The sequence below is a fragment of the Cibotium barometz genome, chromosome 13 (genome assembly GCF_041138505.1).
Source record: "Cibotium barometz isolate CiBa-2024 chromosome 13, ASM4113850v1, whole genome shotgun sequence".
NCBI classification, from domain to species: Eukaryota; Viridiplantae; Streptophyta; class Polypodiopsida; order Cyatheales; family Cibotiaceae; genus Cibotium; species Cibotium barometz.
In genome coordinates, this window is record NC_141058.1 from 30171031 (window position 1) to 30191071 (window position 20041).

Here is a 20041-nt window from a genome sequence, read left to right on the forward strand (position 1 = left end):
TACTTAATCACTCCTTCAAAAAACTCCTCAAACTTCATCACACCTCTTCAAACTCCTCACTTACTCTCCTACACTTACTCCATACTCCACCAAACATAGAATGAGGTGAAAAATTATCAACACATCCCCCACAAAAAACCCACAAACATCCTATGGAAATAATAACAACTCTCAACTTCAAACACCAAAATAATCCCCATCAAAAGATCATAATTTCATAGCTCTCCCTCACTCAAAATCTGCATAAAAATCTGCCACCCTTGGAAACATACCCTTGCTATGCCAAAAATCTCCGGCGTAAGGATTTAAAACACACTGCCCACTGTTTAGAACAAATTATAGTTGTGTGTGTGAACCGGCTCTTCATAGGAGTTCATTTAATGCTTATTAAAGAAAGAAAGTGAATTTGGCCCGCCTGTAACGTGCAGCAATGCTGTGAGAAGAAAATGCCCATTCGCCATATCTGCTCTGCGCTCCTTCTTCATCGCTGGTGGCTCTCGTTCTCCCTCTACGCCTCCTTGACTGAGCAAAGCGTTTTGCGCCCTTCTCTCTCTCTCTCCACACTTACTGGCAGCAGTCGTAGACAGCCCCCTTCATATCGCCCTCTCTCCTATATCATAGTCCTCTTCTGATGCCCCTTCATAATGCTTTCCATCATAGACACCTTGAAAATCATCAAAATATCCTGCTAAGTTCATCCTTACACCATCATGTGCAGGCTGATTGTTGCACTTTAAACCTAGCAATTTATCCCGGCACTCCAACTGTTGATGCCCATCATCTGTATCCAGCATGCTGGTCCTAGTTTTGACGATTTGATTCTGCCAATGATATCCTATATGCTTCAAACCCTTATATGAAGAGGAGGTTGTTTCCTGGTCTTCCATAAATAGTACCTGTTCTTTCTCTCTGTCTTCTTCCAGATAGCTACTTTGACCACTTCCCTGTCCAAATTCTATCCTCATAAACATCTCCCTGTAAGCCTCTATGTGATCCTGTAAAGCCAACAAGTCATCCTCCTTATTCAAAAGTGCCTCTTTTAGAATAGTAATGGCTTCCTGGTTATGAGTCTCTCTCTCTTCTGCTGCACGTCTATACCGACGGGCTTCCATCAAAACTGCTACCTTTTCTTCCTGAAGCCGTGTGATCATAGCCATGGCTTCATTCGCAGCTGTTGTGGATGCACACCTCTCTTCTTCCAGTTCCATGTAAAGCTTATGAAGAGTGACTCTCTCGGACTTGAGTGCTTCCTTCAACATTTTTACCTCAATCTGAGTAGCACTACCCTCCACTCGATCTACTCCAACGGATGTTTGTGAACTCATTCCCACATGAACCCTCTTTTTGGGGAAAGCATTCCTGTTACCAGTTTGAACGTTGCAAGACCATGCAGAATCAGGTAGTGATGCATCATACATAAAACCCTGTAACCTAAAACATTCATTCTCTGCCATTAAGCATGGATCCTGTGGAAACACATGCAAATCTGAAGAATCAAACAGTCGAGGGCAACCTTTATCAAGTTTTTCTTCTTCAAGTATAGTACTCACACTCTTCAATGGCATCATTGTTGAGCTGCAAGACGCTTTCTGGCCACGGCTACTACCTGGCATGGTACCTCGTGACATTTCACAAGAGAGGCTGCCTTTCTGAGCTTCTGTCTTTCCAAGGGTACTTCCTTGAAGCCAGTCATGTAATGCATCACCGTATTTCCTCTTCACAGTTCGCTGCCAGCAAGCTCCCCTGTTGTCTGCATCAGAGCCGGAAAATTGCAATGAAGGAAGCTGAACGTTTTTGGAATCTTTGGCCATACCTCCTTCCATTAAAGGGTAGAAAACCAAAAATTTTTGTGTAAGTCTGAAAAATCATCTCTTTTCTAGAAAAATCATACTCTACGTGGAGACGAGAACTGTTCAACTTGACGGACGGCCAAGGATAGGAGACGATCTTCTTTGCAGAGAGCTCTGTGTCAAAAAACGATGTCTGTGAGGCTGATTCTGCTGCGGAATCTTCATCACCATGGCCATCGCCGTGAGCTCGCAAGGGCCATAGCCATCTCGCTCCTTTCTTTCCTTCAAGGCCGCCTCCATCCTCAGTCTTTGCACATTCTTTCTAGGCCAGTGCTCCCTCCACATTTGAAGCTGCTTCTTGCAAGTTCCATGGCTAGCCCCTCCCAGCGAACGCACCAAATGAAATAGCCTTCCAAGCACACAAAAATACAGCAAATCCCAGACTCAAGCATGCAAAATATATGCACTGGCCCATTGCCATAAAAACTGCAAGAAACACTCAAATACACTCAAGAATGGCACACACACACACTCTCTCTCTCTCTCTCTCTGGGAAACTACAGCCATGCACACACAAAAAGAAACTAGACCTAGGTTATGGCACACAAAAGATAAGCATAGAGATCATCCTCACCATCTTCTTCTTCACTCTCTTCCTCCATGGATATGGCGTTGAAGCACAAGAGAGATGGAAGAAACAAGAAACAAGAAAGCAAGAGTTTGTGCCAATTAAGAGAGATCGAAAAGAACCGTGAGATCGGTAGATAAAGGTAGAGAGAGGTTGTAACCAACTTCCAACTTCCCAAACCTCCCAAATCACACGACTCCTCTCTCTTTCTTTCTTTATTAAATTTGAAAAGTTTGTTACATAAGCTTTTTGAAACCTTAGGCTTAGCTTTCATTTTTGTGCATACATAGACCATGGCTTTTAACCTTACAAAATAGCTAGAGAGAGTTTCCATGCTTTGGCTTTACAAGTGCGGACCCGCTAAGTTGCCAAGCATTTACAAAGTTGGACATGCGTACAAATCATATGGCAACAAGTGTATGTCTAGGCTTGGATACAAAATAAACATGGGATAACATCATTCTTATTTGAGAAAAGCTGCATCTTCTTAGCCTATTTGATGTCAAAATTGGAGGCTGTCAGTTAGTCTACAATGCTAAGTTGGGACCTCATCCCAAAAAATTCAAGATCCGGTGGATAGGACCATTCATTACTCGGTTAGCCAAAATGCTTTCACCTTACAAAACTTGGATGGCACACCCTTTCCAACAAAAGTAGTCAATGGCTTCAGGATGAGGAAATACAAAGGACAACTAGTGGAAGTTCCATCGAAAAAAGAAGAAGCGGAAGACCAAGAGCCAATCTAGAGCATATGCTATGGCATGATCTCACCAGTAGAGGTGAACACAAAAGATGCAAAAAATCACAAAGCCATGGAAGGGTGGCCAGATTGCAAGGATGTCTAGACTGCTCAACCTATCAACAAATCCTGGACAACAAAAAAGCAAGTGACCAAACATGCACCAACTCGGGCCATGTCAACACTACAAAAGGCCACATAAGCAACCACATGAAGGGCATGAGTCACGACATCATTAAAAATCCACTCGCAACGGGCAAGAAGGGAAATGGCAAAGATGCCTTAATAGAATTAAACCAAGGCGAGGGGCATGATGTAAATTGAGGGTCACATCAAAATAGAAATGAAGAAGCCGAAAACATTTCAAAAAGAAAGCTAAAAGGAGAAAACATCATAGAACAGAACACAAACGCTCACATTCACATTCTGCTCTCTTGCTCAACATGATCTCACACCCATCTGTAGCAGCTTTTTTTCATAAAATAGCACCATGCCGAAGATCAATAGGAACCTCAAGCCCGACAAAAAACTAGAGAAAGCCTCTACATGCCTATCTTCATCTTGGACATGGGGAAGAAGAAGCATCAAGAATGGGCAAGGAGGTGCAGGTTTGAGAGAGTGGGAGGAGCTGCAGGACCCAAAGGATGGGGGAAGATTGATTACTTAATTTTTGGAAACCAATACAGTGCACATGGAAGGGAAGGAGCCGATTAAGATCTCAAAAAACCCAGTGCACCATGCACTGGGATATTACCCTCGGAAGGAGCCATTGACGCCAACTTGAAGCCAAGAGTGGATGAAGAAATCCCTAAAATAGGCAATATGCAAAAGATGTAGTAGACGAAACCCAACGGGAACAAGGAGCCCTCGACACCAACTTGAAGCCAAGAGTGGATGAAGAAATCCCCAAAATAGGCAACATGCAAAAGATGTGGTAGACGAAACCCAACGGGAACAAGGATCCCTTGACACCAACTTGAAGCCAAGAGTGGATGAAGAAATCCCCAAAATAGGCAACATGCAAAAGATGTGGCAGACGAAACCCAGAGGGAATAATTTTTTTTCTTCCTAAAGAACATCATGTTCATGGGGGAAGGCTAAAGAAACATGTCCAACAAGAATTACAGACTGCTCAGAGCAACAGAGGTAGGAGAAAAGATAAATTGGGCTGAAATTTACAAGGAAAATCTGGCGAAGAGAGCAACCACCTGGGCTAAAGAGAAACAGCCCACTGTGGTACATGCACACCTAGGGGAAATAGCCCAAGCTACAAGATCGGTGGATTGACGGATAGGAGCCATCTTTGACAAGCAACAAGATAGAGAAGCTACAGGATCCTCGAGAGTTGCCAAAGTAACCTTCAATTCATTTGAGGATGATGTGGATGATGAGGAAGAATGGCAAAGGATAGCCCAAAAAGCCAACAAAAAGAGGAAGAACAAGGTGGATGAAGAAACGTTGCCCGACCCGGATTAGGCAAAGAAAAAGAGGATAGAAGAAGAAAAGAAAAGGGAGCTGGAAGATGAAAAGAAACACGAAGCTACCCATGGAAGCTGGGAGGAAAAAGAAATCTGATGAAGCAGAAAAGAAAAATGAGGAAGAAGAAAAGAAAAGGAAGAAGAGAGAATGGGAACATCAAAAAAAGAAAGAAGCAGCTCAGAAAGGGAAGATGCTCGCAAGAAAGGGAAGATGCTCAGAAAGGGAAGATGCTCGCAAGAATAGAAGTGATCATACCAGTGGAATTGCAGCCTTGGGTGGCAGAATTGGTGCACAAGGCACAAGAAGGTCCAAGTTACCGGAAAAACTAGAGGTAGAACTTCCCACCCAACAACTGCACATGGACAAAGCACTAATGACCATGGCCCAAAACATTCTCTCTCACACTCTTTCTTCAATGGGGGAATATGAAAAAAAAGGCCTAGAATGCAATTAATCAATTGAGTGTGCTAAACCATTAACAATATGGAATGTTGATGAGTGCCACAGCAAAAACCAAGGAGTTGGAATGCAAATCATAGTCCATGGTGCAGCTAAATGAGGAGTTGTAGAAGAAGGTGGCCATGGCTGAAAGGGCCCTAGTAGACCAAAAGGAGCTAAGTGAGAGAAAAATTAGGACTCTCATTAGCAAGAGGCAACTGCTCCAAGCATAGATAGAAAGCTTGTGATGAGTAGAATTGGAAGAGGCTAGGAAGCCATCAAAAGTATGGGCTGACGAAATCCAAGGGTTAAAGGATGAAGTGCTGGATAGCACAACAGCCTTGGCAGTTGCCTAGTCTCAAATACAAGCCCTGAAAACCCAGGATGAAGGGAAAGTCTTGTGCCATCCAATAGATGAAAAAGCAGTGATAATCAACACAACAAAGGCCAGACTAAGCAAAGTATGGGATCAGGCGCGCGCTGCAAGCTCTGGTAGAAATCCATGAGCAGCAATTGTCTTACAAACCCCAACAAGTAATCCATGACTTGGACGATAACGATGAGGGAGATGGAGAGAAACTGCAACCGCAACCGCAACAGTAGTAGCAAACAGCACCAGCAACAACAACAACCAATGGGTACAGCAACAACAACAACCAATGGGTCATGAATCTTCCAAGACTAGCATTATGAATCTTCCAAGACCAACACTGCCGGAAAGGAGAAACAAACTGAAAGTTAAGACTAGAGTCCGATGCAGGAATTAAAGGCTGCCTCTCCTAGAGAGTAGAGCATTGGGAAAAAGAAGCAAGAAAGTTATCTGAAAGGAACAAGGTGCTGCAGCAACAGACATATTAAGAGATGCAATCCACGAGAGAGACAGAGCACAAGACTAGGTAGAGGAGTATAAGCAAAAATTTTAAAAGAAGCACAAAGTTTGAAGCACAAAGACTAGGTAGAGGAGTATAATCAAAAATTTTAAAAGAAGCACAAAGTTTGAAGTGGATGCAATCAATGAGTTAAATGCATTGGAACTAGAGATTCATAGAAAATGAAAATCAGCTGAGAAAAGAAGGGCCCGGAGATTGGGAAAATTACAAGGCAACCCTACAAGCATAAATACAAGAAGCATGGTAATTGGCCAAAAAGGGGAAGCGAACCCAGAAAACAAGATTGCAATGGAAGTTGGAGCTAAGGGGAAAAAAAGAGGAAATTGCCAGACTCCAAGTAGAACTTTCAAAAGTAAAAATAAATGCGGAGCTAGCCACAGAAAACCCACAAATGCTGACGCCCAGAGTACCAATTCAAGAGCAGAAGCTCAAACACCGGGCGTGCTAGGTGTTGCGCCTGGCACAGTGTAGTAGCAGCACAAGGACCAGTGGCAACAGGCAGAGCAGAACCCACGACACACGATGTTAGCACCACCTCAATAGTAGCACACGTGTGAAGGTGGCGGACTGTAACTGCCGTGGAGCCGTTGCCAAGATCAAGAAGACACTATTTAAAAAGGGTGACCAACTAATGCAGAGCAAATGATGCTGGGAGTAGAGGAATGCAGAGAGTAGAGTGAGCGGACTTATTGCTAGTGTGATGAAGTGTGGTTTTGTAAAACCTTCATTGTTGGTTGACGCTTATTTCATAAAGCTTGTAGCATGTCGAATTCAATAAGAGTAGGTAGAAGAGGGAATAAGAGAGAACTTATAGGGGTAAGGTAAGTAGAACCTTGGTATTGGTACCCCCCTTTGAATCAGGTGTTAGTTGTTCTAAGGTAAGTAAAACGTTCATATTGGTTATCCCCTTTGAACATAGTGATATCTCTTCTTTAGGTGATTTAAACAGAAGGTGGAAGAATGGGCAGATCTAATTGGTTGCCCACATGGCTAATAGGGTAGTCCCTTACATGGCTAGTGGTCCGAAGACTTGGGAAAAACATATGTGTACTTGGAATGACCACGTTACCATGTATACACATATATTTATAACATTATATTACACATTCTATTTTTTTGGGTAAATTTGAAGCACATTTCATCATATACATATATTTATCAATTTATAAATTGCTATATTAAATTAGTGATATTTTATATAATTATTTTAATTTAAGAGATGCATATGCTAAAAGATTGCTTATTGTAGATACCAATATTAAATTATGTACTATAATTGGCCACTTATTTTTTCAACTACTATGACTCTTAATTGAAGTCTTGTGCATTTGCAGCACGGACCCTATACTTAAACAAGAAAAAGTCGAGTTGTCATTTTTGAAAGCTATAAAAGCAAATATTCTAGTATTTGAGTGAGCTTTGTATCCCAATCTAGCTTAGATGTTTTTTCTTGAGAGAGATTTCATCAAGTCACACCCGATTGGAGTAAGTGGGAGTCTAACTTACAAATCTACATGGTGGGACTTTAAAGGTTACATACAAGCAATTGACTTAATCTCTCAATGGAAATTTTCATGCATAATGAAAACTATCATGCATTTGGAGGGGCCTCTCCACTAGTACAAAGTGAAAAGAGGGTTTTCATTTTTTAGTGAAAAATTCAACACTTGAGTCATGAGTTATGTATCCCAGTGTAGTCTAAGTTGGTATTCAAAAATTTCAGAGATTTTTTCATGGTTATGTTGTATTACAAGGAAGATATCGTCAATGGAAAGCTATTCCTCAATGGCAAGCAATTACATCAACCAGATGATATCCTTAATGGAAAGCATGCTTCATTGTTATGTTGTATTATAAGGAAGGTATCCTCAATGGCAAGCAATTACATCATGGAGATTATATCCTTAATGGAAAGCATGCTTCATTGGTATGTTGTATTACAAGGAAGGTATCCTCAAGGAATTACATAATCCCGATTATGTTGTATTACAAGGGAGGTATGCTCAATGGCGAGCATATTACAACATAATCCAGATGATAACCTTAATGGAAAGCATGCGTTATGAAAAAAAATGGGTGATGATCATCGGCTATTATAAGCGAGAGAATAAAAGATATTGTTGCCGTTTAATACCGCGCCAGGATGTGCATTGTAATGGACACACTCGTCGAGTATGTCGTCGAATTCTAGTGTGACGGCGTCTCGGTAAAACTTCATGGGCAGCCGGCCGTTGTTGGCCACCCTTGCTTTGCACGTCCCAAAAACTTCTTGCATGAAATGGCCGGGCTGAAGTGTGAATACGTCCTCCGCCAGCAGGTTGATTGCATTCATGCAGTCCTGTTTCGATACCCCCACGTGGTTTCTGTCGCAATTCAGATGGCCGACGCAGCACGTGCTTGCCATGCCCGCAAAGAACAACGTGATCAACAACAAAGCTGCCTTCGCCATTCTCTTCCTGCGATAGCTGATCATCATGTTTAGTGGCCCTAATCTTTACATAAACTTGTAATTCTGCCCTCTCGGCATCAATTCGGTGCATAGTTATTCGTGTTTCTTGCTCATGATTAGGCCAAAACTTCGTATTAACTTGTAATTTTATGCTCATGATTAGGCCAAAACTTCGTATTAACTTGTGATTTTATGCTCATGATTAGTCCAAACCTGCGTATTAACTTGTATTAGCATAAGAAGGGAAGAAGCATGGCACCTGGAGCAGACGGTTTATGGATGTGATACTCTTTAACCAGCGAGAAAACCTGATGTATTGCAGAGAGAGAGAGAGAGAGAGAGAGAGAGAGAGAGAAAGAGAGAGAGAGAGATAACCTTGGCTATATATGGTTTTGGGGCAAGTCTTTCTGAAGGCACCCGATGCCGTTGTTTGTTTGTAAGTTGAATCGCCGCGTAGCTGAACCGTCATGGGTGGTGTGAGCTGGTGTTTTGTCGATTTAAAATTCATACGATGTCCGCCCATGTTTGGGTGCGCGGGCGGGCGGGACACCAAGGGTGTGTAACGCCAAGAGAATAGGATTAAGTATAAGAATAAATTACCACCTCAAAGAATAATTAAGTTCGTCTCAAAAATGAATGGATTGAGTCCCACCCTCTCAGGCCAATAGGAGATTTCCACAGGCCAATAGGAGATTTCCCACAGAGAGAGTCCCCATCGGACCTTTGATTCAACGACTTAGAGCCCTCTAATCAAGAAAGGGGTGTACTCCAAAGCTAAGTAAGTGTAGATTGAGAGACTTTTGTTGAAAAATAAGGACCCCACATGAGTAAAGAATTACTATAATAGATTCAAGATGAACCATACTCTCCAAGAAATAAAAAGCGTTCTCTAAAGGAGAGGTAGCTAAAAGGATGACTGGAGAATTCCCGATATGAGATAAGGCTTAAATTGTTAGAGCTAGAAATAAGCATCCTTGTACATGGAAGATTAAGAATTGGAAAGATCCCCGAGAAGGTTTTTGAGAAGACCTCACTAGGATATGCTACATCTACAGAAATTTGGCTTGATCAGAATTTGGACTAGAGAGCTCTGATGCCTCGTCAATCTTGCCATGGTTTACTCTTCTTTGGAATGAGATGATGATAATATGGTTTGGTTATAATACTGCTTATTTGTTTGGAATACTTTATTCATAAATGTGTTGCATATGCTTGCGTATAGCCTGTGAAGGTACCACAGAGCTAGTTAATGGATTACTATGTGGGTGTCATCCGAGAGGTGCATCACATGAAGACTGAGACCTTGACCCCTCTCGACCGAACATGGGTGTACTCTTGGCATGATTGGTGTGAGGACACGAAGCGACTCTAAAGTGATACATCCAATCATCACGATGGTCCAAGAGTGTTCAGGCTCATTGGTGCATACCGTCCTAGTCTTAGGAATATGGTCATGGTGCAAGAAGATTTATGTTTGTTGAAGTGACACTGATGTGTTACTTGGACATCTATTATGTAATGTAGACATATTATATATACATGGTCTAAAAATAACATTATGATGTATGTTTTCTTTTGCAATGATTGTTTGTATAAAGGAATGTATGTGTGAACTCTTGATTTTCATAAGTCGTGTGTGTGAGTAAAGTGGAATTTTCAGTAATGGGTGTGTGAGTTCACACCAGCTCCGTATGTCCAATGGTGGTGTGGGCGGAAGGCTAGACCCTTGGGATTAGATGGGGCTAGGTTGAGCCTATAGTTTGGTCAAAGTAGAAAAAGGATTAAACGGGCGGTGCAGCCAAGTGAACCCAAGAAGCATTTATTTTCTAAATCGAAACAAATATATGTCTTTTAGGACGAGAAAAACCTAGGATGAGTAGTTTAGTTGGAACGAGGATAGACACATTGCTTTCATAATCGAGGAGTCATCATGACATCTTGATGAGGCGCCTCATCAAGATGAAGGAGGAGTTCAATTTGACCTACTTGTGAGACTTATGAAGGGAATACACCAAAAGGAATCATTCACCTTTCCTACACTGGGATTATTCTAGTCAAACTGAAAGGATATGACGGGTAGCTGCCAAGCGTTAAGACATTGTGATATGAGGTCTCAAGTGAGTCGCTCTATCCTTAGTGTGATTTCGCGGCCAATAATAGAGGGTTAGGGGTCTCATAGAACTAGATCATATTGTGCTTCTAGGAGATTAGGCACTAATTTTAGATAGTTTTGAGTAAAAACAAGGTTGCTTTTTGAAGCAATGTGTCATTTCTTTTAAATGTGGTAAATGGTGAATTTGTGCACCATTTGTTATGCAAAGTCAAGTGTTATCAGGCCATGTATGCATTGATTCTCACATCTTGGTGCAAGTAAGGGACTTTAGAAATAACTACAAAAATATGGAATAATTTGAAAATTGGAGGTGCCCATGTATTCATCAGCATTAATGTGTTGATTATTTTGAGAAATTATACGTGTTTCCCAACACTTAGATGTACTTTGATTTAAAGTTATTTTAAGCTTGCCAACACTTGGATGTAGTTTGATTTAAAGGTATTTGAAGCTCGCAAGTGATTGGAATTGAGAACTTGGAATTGAGCACATGCATTATGAATGGTTATGCCTCTACAGTTGTCTTTCAACCCTTCTTAAGTTTGCATTGTGGTTTTGTAAAACACATGTGATAAGTTGGATAAAACAACTTCCAAGAATGGAAGCTCCATAAGAAAAATTTCTTAATGGAAAAAGGACTTTAGATTTAGTTATGTGTGATGAGAAAGAGCTCAGGAAGAAAGCTAATCCAGTCAACCACAAAGCTTGGCATGAGAGATCATAATAATAACATAATTTTTTACATACAAGATGATAAGAATCCCAAGTGGCATGGGATACTCGCACAAGTTTGTATAAGACAAATACAAAGTTATGGAAGCTACAATTTATCTTAAGCAAGAGAGCTCAATCGCATGGTTTAAAGCAGGGCTCTATGTTTATCAATGAGCAAAAGGTAAATGGTATAGTAGATGCATTTGGTTATCTAGTTTGAATTAGATGATGATTATGTAGCTAATATGTTGAGTGGGATTGCTAGAGATTACATTTGAGACCTCTATATTAATGAGGGAGAATTATTGAGATTTTTTGGAGCTTTTCCCTTTTTTGAGAAGATATTAGATTAGGTAGCTCCCAATCTAGTGGCAGTGGGAAAGTAGGTGACCAAGATTTCTACCATCATAGATGTAAAGGAAGGAGGGGGAGATTCACACCTCAAGGATGAGGTACAAGTAGATGCGGTGTGGTCCATGGCAAGGCCAATAACAACAACAATTGCAATAGAAGTAGTAGCCTAGGTACGACAAAGGCGTAGGTGGATATGGTTCTCTAGAGAGGTAGAGGTACCTCTAGAGGGAGAAGTTCTTAGCAAAATCACCCAAGAGACTCTAACTAAGGATGCTATTATTGTGAGAAATAGGGTCACACGTAAAAGGATTTTACTAAAAGAAATAAGAAGACATGAAGAATGGAAAGTCACAAGGTAACTATGCATCCACCAATGGCAAAGATGTGAGCAGTAGGAAAATTTATTTCTAGGAACATTTATTGCTATGACACATAGCATGGATTGGAAAGATGTGAGCAGTAGGAACATTTAGTAGGAACATTCATTACAAAGATGTGAGTAGTAGGAACATTTATTGCTATGACACATAGCATGGATTAGCCATAGTGGATGTAACTTTGGATGATGTGTTTGGTATGTTGGCTTTGGGGCTTCTAACCACATGACATGACATGGAGAGTGGTTTCATGAGCTGAAGTGGATGCAACTTTCGAAGATGTATGGCATGTTGACTTTGAGGCTTCTAACCAGATGACAGGGCATGGAGAGTGGTAGATCAACTTTGGGGCTTCTAACCACATGACATGATATAGAGAGTGGTTTCATGTGCTAAACACCATCGGTAGTGTAGGTTATGTATCGATCATCGATGATGATACTGCCCAATCTATTACGCATGTTAGGAATGTGCCCTTGTTGAAGTTACAAGATAGTGAAGTGAAGTATTTGTGCTGTGCGTTGTATTACATCCACCAACCATCACAAAGAATATTATGTCTATTGGTCAAATGATTGATTATCAAGGATTGCAAGTTAGATTCAAGGAAAGTGGTTTGTGGAAGATTTTAGAAATAAATACAAGCTTTTCACTAGGGACAAGAAGAATCCTAGGTGATTGTACATTCAATGTGAGTGTGCATGAGATAAAGGCTACCACAATGTTCTCTAATGGCACATGTGTTATTTTTAACACATGAGATAAAGGCTACCATAGTGTTCTCTGATGGCACAAGAGGATAGTGGAGTGAAGCATTTGTGATGTGAGTTGTGTTACATCTACCAACCATCACAAAGAATATCATGTCTATTGGTCAAATGGTTGATCATCAGGGATTACAGGTTAGATTCAAGGAAAGTGATTTGTGGAAGATTATAAATAAATGCAAGCTTATCACTAAGGACAAGAACAATTGTAGGGTTGCAAGCTTATCACTAAGGGGATAAGAATAATCACAGGTGACTACATTCTGTGCATGAGATAAAGGCTACCACCATGTTCTCTAATGGCACATGTGCCATTTTTAACATGGATATTTGGAACAAAAGAATTGGACATGTGAATGTGGAGAGGTTAAAAAATCATGAGGTCCACAGAGCTATAGTGATAGGGTTACCTGAGTTGATGGAACTTATGGTGTATGTGGAGCTTACTAGTTTAGTCAGCAAGCTATGCATCCCTTTCCCTGTAAGATTCCTCCCTCCCGCTTTTGAGGTGTACAGGTGTAAGAACCTCCCCTCCTTCTAATCTTGTAATTATTTCCCTCTTTCAAATAAAAATTTATTTCTAGGAACATTTATTGCTATGACACATAGAATGGATTGGAAACATGTGAGTAGTAGGAACATTCATTACAGAGATGTGAGTAGTAGGAACATTTATTGCTATGACACATAGCATGGATTAGCCATAGTGGATGTAACTTTGGATGATGTGTTTGGTATGTTGGCTTTGGGGCTTCTAACCACATGACATGACATGGAGAGTGGTTTCATGAGCTAAAGTGGATGCAACTTTGGAAGATGTATGGCATGTTGACTTTGAGGCTTCTAACCAGATGACATGGCATGGAGAGTGGTAGATCAACTTTGGGGCTTCTAACCACATGACATGATATAGAGAGTGGTTTCATGTGCTAAACACCATCGATAGTGTAGGTTATGTATCGATCATCTCGATGATGATACTGCCAGTCTATTACACATGTTAGGAATGTGCCCTTGTTGAAGTTACAAGATAGTGAAGTGAAGTATTTGTGCTATGCGTTGTATTACATCCACCAACCATCACAAAGAATATTATGTCTATTGGTCAAATGATTGATTATCAAGGATTGCAAGTTAGATTCAAGGAAAGTGGTTTGTGGAAGATTTTAGAAATAAATACAAGCTTATCACTAGGGACAAGAAGAATCCTAGGTGATTGTACATTCATGATTGTACATTCAATGTGAGTGTGCATGAGATAAAGGCTACCACAATGTTCTCTAATGGCACATGTGTTATTTTTAACACATGAGATAAAGGCTACCATAGTGTTCTCTGATGGCACAAGAGGATAGTAGAGTGAAGCATTTGTGATGTGAGTTGTGTAACATCTACCAACCATCACAAAGAATATCATGTCTATTGGTCAAATGGTTGATCATCAGGGATTACAGGTTAGATTCAAGGAAAGTGATTTGTGGAAGATTATAAATAAATGCAAGCTTATCACTAAGGACAAGAACAATCGTAGGGTTGCAAGTTTATCACTAAGGAGATAAGATTAATCACACGTGACTACATTCGATGTGAGTGTGCATGAGATAAAGGCTACCACCATGTTCTCTAATGGCACATGTGCCATTTTTAACATGGATATTTGGAACAAAAGGATTGGACATGTGAATGTGGAGAGGTTAAAAAATCATCAGGTCCAAAGAGCTATAGTGATAGGGCTACCTGAGTTGATGGAACTTATGGTGTATGTGGAGCTTACTAGTTTAGTCAGCAAGCTATGCATCCCTTTCCCTGTAAGATTCCTCCCTCCCGCTTTTGAGGTGTACAGGTGTAAGAACCTCCCCTCCTTCTGATCTTGTAATTATTCCCCTCTTTGAAATAAAAGAAATATTTTGTTTTACCCTATTTTGACCTAGAGAGAGAAAATGTCTAGAGAGAGATAATCCAAAATTGAGATATTTTTGGATATAAAAATCCTCCTAGTGTCTAAAATGGTTTCCCCTGAAACAGAAATTCAAAAAAGAACTTTCCAACATGCAATTGGAATTAATTGAAAATAGGTAAAAAGGACCTTGGTCTAAGAGTCGAGATTTTCAGAAATTTTTGAATTATGCTCCAAGTAAGGTTCCTATGGACCAGTAGGATCAATCCAAGTGTGGGAAGGAGATAAATCCAATTTATAAAAGAAAAACCCCCAAAAATGAGTAAATGCTCACATAAGATGAAGAGTTGACTAAGGACAAGGTTTATTAGTAAAAAACTATGAGTATTACTAAAAAATGAGATATTTTGGGTATAATGATTCAATTTTGACACCTTGGTAAGGAGAAGGGGGGCTCTTCAAGGAGGCGCCTATTTCACATATGTGGTGGAGTTTTAAACTCAAAAATATTATGATATTTTTATATCTCCTCTCTCTTGGATCAAACCAAATCAAAAGGGAGCCAAACTAGGTCCAAATCTTGTCCATAGTGGATGCAACTTTGGATGATGTATGGCATGTTGATTTTGAGGCTTCTAACCAGATGACAGGGCATGGAGAGTGGTAGATCAACTTTGGGGCTTCTAACCACATGACATGATATAGAGAGTGGTTTCATGTGCTAAACACCACCAGTAGTGTAGGTTATGTATCGATCATCGATGATGATACTGCCCAGTCTATTACACATGTTAGGAATGTGCCCTTGTTGAAGTTACAAGATAGTGAAGTGAAGTATTTGTGATGTGCGTTGTATTTATACATCAACTAACCATCACAAAGAATATTATGTCTATTGGTCAAATGATTGATTATCAAGGATTGCAAGTTAGATTCAAGGAAAGTGGTTTGTGGAAGATTTTAGAAATAAATACAAGCTTATCACTAGGGACAAGAAGAATCCTAGGTGATGGTACATTCAATGTGAGTGTGCATGAGATAAGCAGCTACCACAATGTTCTCTAATGGCACATGTGTTATTTTTAACACATGAGATAAAGGCTACCACAATGTTCTCTAATGGCACAAGAGGATAGTGGAGTGAAGCATTTGTGATGTGAGTTGTGTTACATCTACCAACCATCACAAAGAATATCATGTCTATTGGTCAAATGGTTGATCATCAGGGATTACAGGCAAGGAAAGTGATTTGTGGAAGATTATAAATAAATGCAAGCTTATCACTAAGGACAAGAACAATCGTAGGGTTGCAAGCTTATCACTAAGGGGATAAGATTAATCACAGGTGACTACATTCGATGTGAGTGTGCATGAGATAAAGGCTACCACGATGTTCTCTACTAATGGCACATGTGTCATTTTTAACATGGATATTTGGAACAAAAGGATTGGACATGTGAATGTGGAGAGGTTAAAAAATCATGAGGTCCAAAGAGCTATAGTGATAGGGCTACCTGAGTTGATGGAACTTATGGTGTATGTGGAGCTTACTAGTTTAGTCAGCAAGCTATGCATCCCTTTCCCTATAAGATTCCTCCCTCTCGCTTTTGAGGTGTACAGGTGTAAGAACCTTCCCTCCTTCTGATCTTGTAATTATTCCCCTCTTTGAAATAAAAGAAAGATTCTGTTTTACCCTGTTTTGACCTAGAGAGAGAAAATGTCTAGAGAGTGGTAATCCGAAATTGAGATATTTTTGGATATAAAAATCCTCCTAGTGTCTAAAATGGTTTCCCCTAAAACAGAAATTCAAAAAAAACTTTCCAATGTGCAATTGGAATTAATTGAAAATAGGTAAAAAGGACCTTAGCCTAAGGGTCCAGATTTTCAAAAAAATTTGAATTATGCTCCAAATAAGGTTCCTATGGACCAATCGGATCAATCCAAGTGTGGGGAGGAGATAAATCCAATTTATAAAAGAAAAATCTCCCAAAAATGAGTAAATGCTCACATAAGATGAAGAGTTGACTAAGGACAAGGTTTATTAGTAAAAAACTGAGTATTACTAAAAAAATGAGATATTTTGGGTGTAATGATTCAATTTTGATACCTTGGTAAGGAGAAGGAGGGCTCTTCAAGGAGGCTCCTATTTCACATGTGTGGTGGAGTTTTAAACTCAAAAATATTGTGATATTTTTATCTCTCCTCTCTCTTGGATCAAACCAAATCAAAAGGGAGCCAAATCTTGTCCAAATTCAGCCAAACTGAACCTAAAAAATTCCAGAAACTAGTTGGACTTAGTTAGAACCTAGAAAATTCCAGAAACTAGTTGGACTTAGTTAGAGGCCTCCCTCACCTATAAATAGATCCTTAGTCCTTTGTAAAAAAATATGAGAACTATACCATGCCAGTATTATACTGAAATAATGATATTTTCTATTATCCTCTAAAAATCGTCTACAAATTGAAGAGATTGGAGCTTCTCTCTTTCTTCAATCTTCCTTGGAGTCTTCATCAACATACCAAACCAATTGATTGGCTGGGGACCTCTACTTTGATCAAAGAATCAAGCAATCTAGGAGAATGGTCATTCCTATGACCTATTCTATATTCAAATGAAGATTCTCATGAAGCAATTCTCTAATCTAAAAGTAATTTCTATGCTTGTCAAATTAGAGGCCAAATAAGTGGCTTTTTAATGCTTTGATGCTATTTAATTTATGGAAAAATTAAGAATGAGGTCCATAATTGGATATTGATCCAATTAATAGTTATTCTAATCATAGGGATATTACTAAACTTTATACTTTCAAATTATTGAGAATTATCAGTAATAGCAGTGGAGCTATGGCAAAATTTTTGTGAAAAATTAACACATAAATCATTTTCATTCATAATATGAAAAGAGGACTTCCTACCATATTCTAGGATTAATCATCCTAGATTAATTTAATGATTCTCATTATAATCATGGAAATTTTTATTTGTATGCTTATGCATAAATAGTTAATTAGAAAAAAGAGGAATTTCTAGTAATCCATTTCTATGTTAAAAGAGTAATCCCCATGACAATGGAAATCCATGTATTCCAATGAGCTAAGAGAAAAAATTGTGATGCTAAAATAATGTATATTTTATTTAAAAATTAAAGAAGGATTCTAGTTAAATTTATCTTTTTGTATAGATAAGTTTAAATGATGAAAGGGAAATTCCCACCATATTGGAATTCAAATATTTAAATGAGGAAAGTGTAATTTTTAGCATATTGAAATTAATGGGTATTTTATTTAAATTCAAAGATGAATTTTAGATAAATTTATTTTATCTATGAGAAATATTTTTATGTTAAAAGATGAATTCCTATGACATTTGGAATTCCATCATTGAGAAATATTTTTATGTTAAAAGAGGAATTCCTATGACATTTGGAATTCCATCATTGAGATGGGAAAAGAGAAATTCCTAGTATATTGGATTTAATGAGGATTTTAATTAAATTCAAAGATGAAATTTAGATAAATTTATTTTATATATGAGAAATATTTAAATGGTAAAAGAGAAATTCCTATGTTATTTGGAATTCCACCATTTAGATGGGAAAAGAGAAATTCCTAGCATATTGAATTAATGGGTATTTTATTTTAGATGAAATTACTTTATGAGAAATATTTGATGATAAAAGAGGAATACCCATGACATTAGAATGCAATTAATTAAATGCAAAAAGAGGAATTCCCATGGTATTTGAGATCCAAGAAATTAAATGAGAAGAAGAGGAATTTTTTAGTATAATTCAATTTATGATTATTTATCAAAAGTGAGAATATGGGTAGAATTAATTTCTGTAAATCCCATGAATCCTTTTATTCAAAAGAGGAATATTGAATATAATTCATTTGAGAAATTGAGAATGAATATGGAAATAGTCGTCGAGAAAAAGAACCTTTAATTAGGCCAAGCAATTGGCAGAAATTTAGAAAAAGTCCCATTATCGGGATCAACCTCGAAAAAGCTATTAAATGGTAATAGAATGTGAATGGATGTGATAAGAGGTGTATGGGATGTAATAGAATGTGAATGGATGTGATAAGATGTGTAGGGGATTTGATAGGATGTGATAAGATGAAAATAGGATGTGATAAGATGTGTATGTGGAAGAATGAATGTGGATGTGTATGTGGAAGAATGGATGTGGATGTGTATGTGGAAGATGTGGATGTATGAAATCATAGTTTTACTGATCATAAACTTCCAAGTATCCAGTTGAATCTTAATTTCCAATCATTCCTTTATCGGAGTATCTATGGCATCATTGGCATCCAGAACGCTCACCACCTGCTCACTCAGGGGCCTTTTCGATAGTTCCTAGCTCATAGTACCCAGCAAATATTCACTTATAAAAGTCAAGATGGAATCCTCGTTGAAGATCAACAAGATCAATCAACAGATCCATATAAGAGAGCTATGGACTTATCAGTTGAGGACCAGCAAGGTCAATCAACCAGATCCATACTCGGTTTCAAAAAAATAACTCTTACTCCTTGTTTCAATATCTTCCACGATGCACATGTGGGTATCTTCGGCGACCCATAGCCGGAGCACCGTATGGTCAGCACCCTCTAGGATCCTTCACAGGTCACCTAGCGCTTCACTCATAGGCCGCTTCCTTGGTCCCTCATCCATCATACCGGAAGTCACCATTTAAATCTAACCAAGGCTGGTCAAGACCTCGGTCGACCTTGCTACGCGAGACGTCCTCCATTGACTCTCCGTCCAGCAGTTGCAACTTTATCAGTTGGGTCTCCACGACCTTAATCACAAGACGGTCAAAATGCTTTCCCAGCATTCTTGACATAAAACAGTCATTTACAAATAGGTTACAAATACAGTTTCTATAACGAACTCTCGTCTTTCCACATTATCACTCATCAATCCACATTCCATTCATATGTGTACTCATTCTTATCCCATCACATCATTTTCCATCTCATCACATCAGATTCATTCACATCACATATCATTTATTCACATCCCAACTCACATGCCATCACATCTCATCCATTTACTCATATCGATGTCACATCATTTCACATACACATTCGCATTCATTATTCCACATACACATCCACATTCGTACTTCCACATCCATACATCCGCATTCATACATATATATCCATATCCACATCCATACATCCACTTCCACATTCATACATCCACATCCACATCCACATCCACATCCATACATCCATTTTCACATCCACATTCATACATCCACATCCCCATTCACATTCATACATCCACATCCATAGCTACATTCATACATCCACACATCCACATTCATATTCATACATCCATATCCACATTCACATTCATACATCCACATCCACGTCTACATTCATACATCCGCAC

General features: G+C 39.1%; 2 protein-coding genes across 2 annotated transcripts; both read right to left on the bottom strand.

The window, feature by feature from the left end:
* Nucleotides 1-593: 593 nt before the first annotated feature.
* Nucleotides 594-1817, bottom strand: LOC147632589 (uncharacterized). Its single transcript, XM_086807021.1, has one exon. It carries the CDS (start codon nucleotides 1809-1811, stop codon nucleotides 594-596), a length of 1218 nt encoding a protein of 405 aa, XP_086663147.1. The 5' UTR covers nucleotides 1812-1817.
* A 6197-nt stretch (nucleotides 1818-8014) lies between these two features.
* Nucleotides 8015-8766, bottom strand: LOC147632590 (uncharacterized). The gene is made up of 2 exons (XM_086806893.1): nucleotides 8673-8766; nucleotides 8015-8420 (listed from the first exon to the last, which is right to left on the bottom strand). Exon 2 carries the CDS (start codon nucleotides 8411-8413, stop codon nucleotides 8048-8050), a length of 366 nt encoding a protein of 121 aa, XP_086663019.1. The 5' UTR covers nucleotides 8414-8420; nucleotides 8673-8766; the 3' UTR covers nucleotides 8015-8047.
* Nucleotides 8767-20041: the final 11275 nt, after the last annotated feature.

What these genes read in the sequence shown, in the direction of transcription:
- LOC147632589 (XM_086807021.1), bottom strand. Translation starts at nt 1,811, where the DNA reads ATGGCCAAAGATTCCAAAAACGTTCAGCTTCCTTCATTGCAATTTTCC.
- LOC147632590 (XM_086806893.1), bottom strand. Translation starts at nt 8,413, where the DNA reads ATGGCGAAGGCAGCTTTGTTGTTGATCACGTTGTTCTTTGCGGGCATG.